Below are 8503 nucleotides of genomic sequence, written 5' to 3' on the forward strand. Positions count from 1 at the left end.
AATGAAGATGTTCATACAATAGATCCAAAGGATGACGTGTATCATATTTCACTATTTTATTCAACCAATCAGTAGCTTCCATTATCAAAGGATCCATCCACACACTGACGAACCGAACCGAGTCAAGAGCAGCACAGCAGGAGTCACACAGTCCAATAATGTCTGCCCAGAACCTTCAGTGCAGAACCTTCAGTGCAGAACCTTCAGTCCAGAACCTTCAGTCCAGTCTGAGCAGCTTTAAGAGTTCATTGTGCTGTTGATCAGTCCACAGCCTTCACGTCTTCCTCTGGTTCCTCCCCGCCGGGTCAGCGATCACAACCAGTCCCCAGGTGGCCAAACCTGCACAACAAAACCCACAGCAGGCTCAGTTACTGTTCTACAGCGGGTCCACCCAGAGAGTCTGCGCACTGCGTCACTCACCGAGAGCAAATGTGATCTGGGCCGCGGTCCCCATGGAGGTCGGTCCGCCCTGCCGCATCACTCTGCGGGCCGCGTGGAGCACGTAGGCTCCGGACAGGATGAGACCCCCGCCGGAGGTGAGCCGGCAGCTCCAGCAGCCCATGAACTTCTGGCTGGGGGTCGACAGAGCCGCTCCTGCTGGACCTGCTGGAGCCTCCGGTGCTGTTGACATTGTGCCGCAGGGGGTGTGCTAAAGCTAAAGCTAATGCTAACACACGAGCTGGTCAGAAGCGCCTGGTGACGTCAGACAAAGACGAACAGGTAAGAGTCGCACCTGTGTGGAAGTTGTCTTCAGGTGGTTCAGTGAGTCGTCCTCCTCATGAAGGGCAGAGTTCTGCTGGACAGCTCAGGTCCTGCTAACGCTGAGAGCTTTATGAAATACTTCCGGGTTCTGTAACTAGCGTTTCCTGTCACTTTCTTTCAAAATAAAAGCTTAGCAGTAGTCGCTGCTGAATTGACTTCACATATATTGTTATATTGTGATATGTGTTGGCTTCAAGACTTCTAATATCTGTCTCCATCTGTTTAACCATCATGTCCACATTACTGATTGACATTTACCAAAAGTGTCATTCTGTGAATAATTTGTGAAAGTTGTCACACCTTCACTATTGCTGCAATATCAATATCACAGTCTTTGAGGGGATTCTTTTTCTCAGTGTTGCTACAGAGATTTTATTAAAAATAAATGCATATAATATCACAGTAAAGTCTGAAAATATTGCAGTACTTTAAGGCCGTATCACCCAGCCGGGCTTCAGTCAGAACCACTTCTGGACTGTACAGGTGTGTTCCTGAAGCTAATCTTACACTCAGCTCATCAGACGACATCCAGAAGATGTTTAAGCTGTTTTATTGTGTTTGTGTTGTAATCTCAATCAATAACATTCTGAATTGGACACAATCTTTTGTCTGGACTGCAACTGGGAGTGTGTGTGACTGCCTGCATCATAGCTGGACCCTCTAAACAAGGCAAGTTCAGTCCAGCTTTAACAGCGGGTCTCCATCTGTCCATCATGGGCTTCTTCTGTTTAGCAGACTAACTTGAGAGGCCTTTCATGGCTTTGCATCTTGCGGGTCCTTGATATGGCTGGTATGTATGTTTTGTACATGTGTAAATTATTTGTCACTTGTTATCTTATGAACGTGGCTTGTGGGGTAAATGTCTGCTAACATTGTAACCTTGGTTCCCTAAAAGTGAAGAGACGATGTTTCCTGCTCTGTGAAACCTGTCGATCAAAGAGCTCTCAGTGATTCCAGGTCAGGACTGGAGCCTTCCAGGTCAAACTGTTGTGTATCTGTCTAAAAGAAGTATCTGTGTATCCTGACAGCAGGTGGATGATTGTCCGTACATGAGGAACATGTAACAGAGCGCAGAAAGATAACTAAGGTTACAATGAAATCAGACATTTTCTAGGATCCATCCAGAGCGGTCGCAGTATTAGAAGATTTGAGACATGGCACTGTACAAGCTATGATCATATTGATCGACACTGTTGCACAAGAATGAACAAACACGGGAAACAGAACACCAGCTGAGTCAGCTGTTGGACTTCTGACTCTCAGGTGCTGTTGTGTTACCAGTCCGTCTGGGTCACACTGCTCAGGTCTCATAGGACAGAAAACATGTTCCTGTTCGTCGCCTTTTTAGTTTTATCGTTGTCTCCAGCCATTGTTCAGACAGGGCCCGCTGCAGGCTCCTCGTATGTTGCTGCCGTGTACGAGCACAATGTGATCCTGAACCCGGACCCTCATGTCCCCCTGTCGCGCCCCGAGGCCCTCCAACACATGAAGAAAAACTTGGACATCTATGAGGAGCAGGCAGCCCGGGCCGCTCAGCAGGTACCGTCACAACAGGAAGAGACTTAACGAGTGTTTGATTTTTCAGTCAAAGAAACTGTTGTTTACTGTCGCTTTATAAAAAAAGCACAAGAGATGGTGTTGTGCAAAGAAATCATCAGAATCAGAATCAGAATACTTTATTGATCCCCGGGGGGGAAATTGGTTTTGTTACAGGCGCTCCGTGCAAAAGAGGAAATAGAAATACAGCGCGAATGGAAACAAGAGATAAAGATAAAGAAGATAAAGAAATAAATACAAAGATCTTCAAAATGTTACAGTGTCCTATAACTCTTATGAATCCAGAACAGAGGTCCAAAGTCCCAGTGTGAGCCCCAACATCAGGTCTGACCAATCACATGAACACAGTGAGATCAGAGATGTGGCCAATTCAGTCTGTTATCATTCTGGAAATCTGACTTCATGTCTTCACACTCACCTGAAGAACCTCTGTGGCTCAGACATGACATCAGTCAAGTGATCACTGGTGGTTTTACACAAATAAGGACTTTTATTGTGACAGAGTTCTGGGCTACAGTAGCTGTTTCCTGTCTCACCTCTCCACTCTGCCCTCATGTTCCCGCGGTCAGGGAGTCCAGATCCTGGTGTTTCCAGAAGATGGTATTTATGGTTTCAACTTCACCAGATCGTCCATCTCCGGCTACCTAGAGACCATTCCTGACCCCCAGCAGGAGAGCTGGAACCCCTGCACAGAGCCGGACACACACAACCACACTGAGGTGTAAAATCATACTTGTAGATTTTATTTTGGTGTTGATCGACATCCAGACATGACACAACTTCCAGAGCATTCAATCAAGCAGCACCCGTCTGAATACACATCAGATTCTTGTGTGGTTGTGTTTCACAGGTTCTGCAGAGGTTGAGCTGTATGGCCCGTCGTTACAACCTGTACCTGGTGGCCAACATGGCTGACCTGCAGCCCTGCCCCCTGAGGACAGACCCTTCCTCCTCCTGTCCCCCTGATGGACGCTGGCAGTTCAACACCAATGTGGTGTTCAGGTGAGACGTGGACCTTATAAAAGTTTAGCCAAGGTCCTGCAAGTGCACCAATTAGGGCACCATCTTCTACATGTGTAACTGTTCATGGTCTCTTCTTTCCCGCAGGTCCGATGGCCTGCTGGTGGCCCGCTACCACAAACAAAACCTGTACTGGCCTGAGGTGGCCTTTGACACGCCGCCACAACCTGAGATCATCACGTTCGATACACCTTTTGCTGGAAGGTTTGGCACAATGATCTGCTTTGACATCCTTTTCCGTGAGCCCACGATTACCCTGGTGGAGCAGGTAGATCAGCAGCCGCTCAAATTTAATACCCAAAATGTGAGTACGTTCCTGTTGGACTTGTTGTTTCTGGGTCCTTTTTAGGGTCTGCGTCAGTTCATCTACCCCACAGCTTGGATCAATATGCTCCCCCTAATGGACTCGGTGCAGTTCCAGCGGGCGTTCAGCTTGGGTGCCAATGTCACCCTGCTAGCAGCCAACCTACGTCATGATCGGAGGAAAATGGGAGGAAGTGGTATCTACACCCCTTTATCTGCCACCTACCACCACGCACAGAAAGGAGACCCGCAGGAGGGCAGACTGCTGGTGGTCAGGGTGCCAGTCTTAGACCCACTGTGGGTGAATCAGAGCGTGGCCTCAGAGGAGGGCGTAGTCAGGGAGGACTCCACTTCTTCTTCAGCTACAGACTCTGAAGCCTGTCACAAAGACAGCTGCTCTGATTCTCCTCCTTCCTCCCCCACCTTCATCGCATCCATGATGTTTGACCAGTATACATTTGTCCTCTTAAACGAGACGGAGGGGGAAGTGAAGGTGTGTAATGGCACATTTTGCTGCTCCCTCCAGTACCAGCGTTCACCTCAGAGCAGCAGTGAAGAGCTCTACGCATTGGGAGCCTTTGCAGGAACACACACTGTGAACGGACGCTTCGCCCTGCAGGTGTGAACGAGAAGAAGTTTGAACATTTAAAACTTCCTCATGAAACTCCTGATACATTTATCATATCTGTGTTTCAGGTGTGTGCACTAGTCCGCTGTGCAGGGTCGGACCCAACTTCCTGTGGACAGGAAGTTGAAGAGGCTGAGACTAAGATGGACTTCCTGTTGGAGGCGACGTTTGGGACCAAATATGTGTACCCGTCAGTTTTGGCTAGTAAGCTGGTCCTGGAGCAGCCAGAGCATCTGGAAACAGCTGCAACCGGCAGAGTGAGCATGAAACACTCCAACATGACTGCTGGGCTGGTGACTGCCTGCCTGTCTGGACGGATGTATCACCTGGACAGTGAATGAAGTACGTCAGGAGGAAAATACATAAAAATACATAATTAAAAGTTCAGTTACACATTTGACTTCTGTGATGTACACAGTGAAATAAAAAACAACAGGAAATCTCTTCATTATTACTGAATCTATAAAACATGTCACCACCTGCCTGACAGGAGCATTATTTATAATGTCTCTCTGCCACACACACACATTCTTCTACACACTTGTGCACACATTGTGTGAGTGTCTGCCATCAGTGTCCCGGTCCAAACGGACCGTCCCTGGTCTTTTCCTCAAGACAGCTGTGCTAAAAACACAGTCCACAGTCTGAGCTGGCTAGACCAGGCTTTCACCAGCAACAGGTCACTAACTGCAGTGCTTTGTGATTGGTATGCAAGAATTCTGAATATCTTATAACCTATATAGTAAAAGTGTGTGTGTCCAGCCTGAGCTTTGTGTGCAGCAGTCATGATGACAGATCTGATCTAAAGGTCTCTACACACCAAATTGATATCAGAGAACGAGCTGCGATGAAGCCTGACTGTCACTCCGCCTCACATCTCCAGAGTCTCGGCCACAAAGCTTCAGTTAAACACACCGCAGAGACGACAGCCGACAAGCTCACACGAGACAGGAAATACATCTCTGCAGTTGTGCAGACCTTTGGTTTAATGAAACAGTCGTTCATCTGATGCCGCTGTCGTTAATATAGCCGCTTCTAATCGAAATATGACGGATAACAAGTTTAAATGGCACTGGAGTCGAGGCGGAGGAGAGAAAATGAGGAGAAACCACGATGAAGAGTTGAAATCAAGGATACTTCGAGAACAGGCTCAACAGGCTTCTCTTTGCTTTTGTGCACTGATCCGCTCACAGTTTTCTCATCCAAGATCTACTTTCCACTTTTAATAACGGGAGTTTCATATATTAAACATTAATGTAATCAATGCACATTAATATTTACAGAGAACTGCTGAATTCCTTTCAAACTATTGAGAGTGACATGAGACCTGTGACCAGGTGGTGGCAGCATTAAAGTTTAGACTTTATAAACTTTATATATTAAGCGTTTGTAAAACAAAATAAATACATGAACTGAATAAAATCCCTGAGTTCTATTTTCACTCGGGTTCCTCTCATGCTGTTGGGGGGGGGGGGTCCACATTGTTAAGGTGCTTCCGGGTTGTATTCCTGCTGTTTCCGGTCTTGTGTTTTCAAAATAAAGGTTTTGTTTATGTCTACCTGCCAGGTTGCTGTGGAGGAGCAGCTGGTTCTGATCCAGCTGTGACAGTCCAGCACACGAGGTTTAGAAAATGTAAAACATGATCTGACACCAGGATCCTGATTTAAACTGAGTCAGCTGTTCGCCTCGGCCCTCTGGACCTTTGACCGCTCAGGTTCGGTGTTGTAACCACTCACAACACTCGCGTCTGTCAGGGAAGACACCATGTTTCTGCGTGTTGTCGTCTTCGTGAGTTTCTCTGTAACGTCGGCTGTTGTCCGCGCTGAGCCTGTTGCAGACGCCTCGTATGTCGCTGCTGTGTACGAGCACAACGTGATCCTGAACCCGGAGCCTCGGGTCCCCCTGTCCCGCCCCGCCGCCCTCACACACCTGCAGAGGAACCTGGATGTCTACGAGGAGCAGGCGGGCCGGGCCGCTCAGCAGGTATGTTCCGGACAAGAAGTGGTCCCGAGGTTCTGTTCAGCCAAAGACACAGTTCTGATGACTCACCTCATAAAGCACAGTCATGTTGATTGATTATTAATATCTGACGTCACAGTGTGCAGATGGACTACGGTGTCTCAGGAGGACAATTCAAACTGTCACATTATTACATTACGGTTCATTTTTAACTCAAACTGTAAGATCTCAGGTGAAATTTACTATAAATGACAGAATAATTATGAGTTACTTGACCCTGGATAATAATCAGAGACCTCGACACATGAGGGTCTTTCAGTCCTCTTACAGGTGTTGGGTTGGTGGGTGTGTTACTGTAAAGAGTCGCTGTCATCAGGAGCGGTTGTAGTTCTCTGTAGGATCCCTTAAAGAAGTACTGATGATGTTGAAGTTTAAACTACATCAGAATAATGAAGCTTGTCTCACCTCTCCACTCTGCCCTCGTGTTCCCGCGGTCAGGGAGTCCAGATCCTGGTGTTTCCAGAAGACGGTCTTCAAGGTTTCAACTTCACCAGATCGTCCATCTCCGGCTACCTAGAAACCATTCCTGACCCCCAGCAGGAGAGCTGGAACCCCTGCACAGAGCCGGACACACACAACCACACTGAGGTGCACATCACTGCTGATGTGGTGACACCACTGGGCTGCCACAGCCTCCGATCAGCACCAACCTTTGGATCTGAATCAGATTCTTGTGTGATTGTGTTTCACAGGTTCTGCAGAGGTTGAGCTGTATAGCCCGTCGTTACAACCTGTACCTGGTGGCCAACATGGCTGACCTGCAGCCCTGCCCCCTGAGGACAGACCCTTCCTCCTCCTGTCCCCCTGATGGACGCTGGCAGTTCAACACCAATGTGGTGTTCAGGTGAGACGTGGACCTTATAAAAGTTTAGCCAAGGTCCTGCAAGTGCACCAATTAGGGCACCATCTTCTACATGTGTAACTGTTCATGGTCTCTTCTTTGTCACAGGTCCGATGGCCTGCTGGTGGCACGCTACCACAAGTACAACCTCTACTTTGAGGACGCCTTTGACACGCCGCCACAACCTGAGATCATCACGTTCGATACACCTTTTGCTGGAAGGTTTGGCCTCATCACCTGCTTCGACATCCTGTTCCACGAGCCCACAGTTACCCTGGTGAAGCAGGTAGATCAGCAGCCACTCGAATGTATTACCCAACTCTATATTCTTTGGTTTGGTGTCTTTTTGTAACATCCACCTCTCTGGGCCCTTTTCAGGGTCTGCGTCAGCTGATCTACCCCACAGCTTGGATGAACCAGCTCCCTCTACTGGACACAATCCAGTTCCAGCGGGCGTTCAGTTTGGGTTCCAACGTCACCCTGCTAGCAGCCAACATTCGTAACGACCGTCTGATCATGACAGGAAGTGGTATCTACACCCCTTTGTCTGCCACCTACCACCACGCACAGAAAGGAGACCCGCAGGAGGGCAGACTGCTGGTGGCCAGGGTGCCAGTCTTAGACCCACTGTGGGTGAATCAGAGCGTGGCCTCAGAGGAGGGCGTAGTCAGGGAGGACTCCACTTCTTCTTCAGCTACAGACTCTGAATACTGTCACAAAGACAGCTGCTCTGATTCTCCTCCCTCCTCCCCCACCTTCATCGCATCCATGATGTATGACCCATTTACATTTGTCCTCTTAAACGAGACGGAGGGGGAAGTGAAGGTGTGTAATGGCACATTTTGCTGCTCCCTCCAGTACCAGCGTTCACCTCAGAGCAGCAGTGAAGAGCTCTACGCATTGGGAGCCTTTGCAGGAACACACACTGTGAACGGACGCTATGCCCTGCAGGTGTGAACGAGAAGAAGTTTGAACATTTAAAACGGTTTAATGAAACTCATGTCACATTTATATTTCTCTTTCAGGTGTGTGCACTAGTCCGCTGTGCAGGGTCGGACCCAACTTCCTGTGGACAGGAAGTTGAAGAGGCTGAGACTAAGATGGACTTCCTGTTGGAGGCGACGTTTGGGACCAAATATGTGTACCCGTCAGTTTTGGCTAGTAAGCTGGTCCTGGAGCAGCCAGAGCATCTGGAAACAGCTGCAACCGGCAGAGTGAGCATGAAACACTCCAACATGACTGCTGGGCTGGTGACTGCCTGCTTGTATGGACGGATGCATCACCTGGACAGTGAATGAAGTAGTTCGGCAAACATGTGTGTGACATAGATTTTAAAAGACGAGGTGGAAAAAAAAGCATCAAACAAATGATAA

General features: G+C 48.3%; 3 protein-coding genes across 4 annotated transcripts; 2 read left to right on the forward strand and 1 right to left on the reverse strand.

Moving 5' to 3' along the window:
- Nucleotides 1–23: 23 nt before the first annotated feature.
- On the reverse strand, nucleotides 24–866 carry LOC115579290 (distal membrane-arm assembly complex protein 1). The gene is made up of 2 exons (XM_030412815.1): nucleotides 421–866; nucleotides 24–339 (listed from the first exon to the last, which is right to left on the reverse strand). Exons 1-2 carry the CDS (start codon nucleotides 629–631, stop codon nucleotides 275–277), a joined length of 276 nt encoding a protein of 91 aa, XP_030268675.1. The 5' UTR covers nucleotides 632–866; the 3' UTR covers nucleotides 24–274.
- A 490-nt stretch (nucleotides 867–1356) lies between these two features.
- Nucleotides 1357–4714, forward strand: LOC115579288 (biotinidase-like). 2 transcript variants are annotated; one of them, XM_030412813.1, is made up of 7 exons: nucleotides 1357–1431; nucleotides 2140–2301; nucleotides 2889–3038; nucleotides 3170–3321; nucleotides 3427–3607; nucleotides 3689–4261; nucleotides 4339–4714. In XM_030412813.1, exons 2-7 carry the CDS (start codon nucleotides 2248–2250, stop codon nucleotides 4609–4611), a joined length of 1383 nt encoding a protein of 460 aa, XP_030268673.1. In that variant the 5' UTR covers nucleotides 1357–1431; nucleotides 2140–2247; the 3' UTR covers nucleotides 4612–4714. The 2 variants fall into 2 exon arrangements, with proteins under 2 accessions (XP_030268673.1, XP_030268672.1); XM_030412812.1 differs by lacking the exon at nucleotides 1357–1431 and having other exon boundaries at nucleotides 1828–2301.
- A 1074-nt stretch (nucleotides 4715–5788) lies between these two features.
- LOC115579289 (biotinidase-like) lies at nucleotides 5789–8477 on the forward strand. Its single transcript, XM_030412814.1, has 6 exons — nucleotides 5789–6253; nucleotides 6728–6877; nucleotides 6982–7133; nucleotides 7239–7416; nucleotides 7509–8081; nucleotides 8156–8477. Exons 1-6 carry the CDS (start codon nucleotides 6035–6037, stop codon nucleotides 8426–8428), a joined length of 1545 nt encoding a protein of 514 aa, XP_030268674.1. The 5' UTR covers nucleotides 5789–6034; the 3' UTR covers nucleotides 8429–8477.
- Nucleotides 8478–8503: the final 26 nt, after the last annotated feature.

The sequence above is a fragment of the Sparus aurata genome, chromosome 3 (assembly GCF_900880675.1).
Source record: "Sparus aurata chromosome 3, fSpaAur1.1, whole genome shotgun sequence".
NCBI classification, from domain to species: domain Eukaryota; kingdom Metazoa; phylum Chordata; class Actinopteri; order Spariformes; family Sparidae; genus Sparus; species Sparus aurata.

What these genes read in the sequence shown, in the direction of transcription:
- LOC115579290 (XM_030412815.1), bottom strand. Translation starts at nt 631, where the DNA reads ATGTCAACAGCACCGGAGGCTCCAGCAGGTCCAGCAGGAGCGGCTCTG. An exon ending in CCAGATCACATTTGCTCTCG is followed by an intron (nt 340 to 420) that starts GTGAGTGACGCA and finishes TTTGTTGTGCAG; the next exon opens with GTTTGGCCACCTGGGGACTG.
- LOC115579288 (XM_030412812.1), top strand. Translation starts at nt 2,086, where the DNA reads ATGTTCCTGTTCGTCGCCTTTTTAGTTTTATCGTTGTCTCCAGCCATT. An exon ending in ACACACACAACCACACTGAG is followed by an intron (nt 3,039 to 3,169) that starts GTGTAAAATCAT and finishes TGTGTTTCACAG; the next exon opens with GTTCTGCAGAGGTTGAGCTG. An exon ending in AACACCAATGTGGTGTTCAG is followed by an intron (nt 3,322 to 3,426) that starts GTGAGACGTGGA and finishes TCTTTCCCGCAG; the next exon opens with GTCCGATGGCCTGCTGGTGG.
- LOC115579289 (XM_030412814.1), top strand. Translation starts at nt 6,035, where the DNA reads ATGTTTCTGCGTGTTGTCGTCTTCGTGAGTTTCTCTGTAACGTCGGCT. An exon ending in CGGGCCGGGCCGCTCAGCAG is followed by an intron (nt 6,254 to 6,727) that starts GTATGTTCCGGA and finishes TCCCGCGGTCAG; the next exon opens with GGAGTCCAGATCCTGGTGTT. An exon ending in CAGTTACCCTGGTGAAGCAG is followed by an intron (nt 7,417 to 7,508) that starts GTAGATCAGCAG and finishes GGCCCTTTTCAG; the next exon opens with GGTCTGCGTCAGCTGATCTA.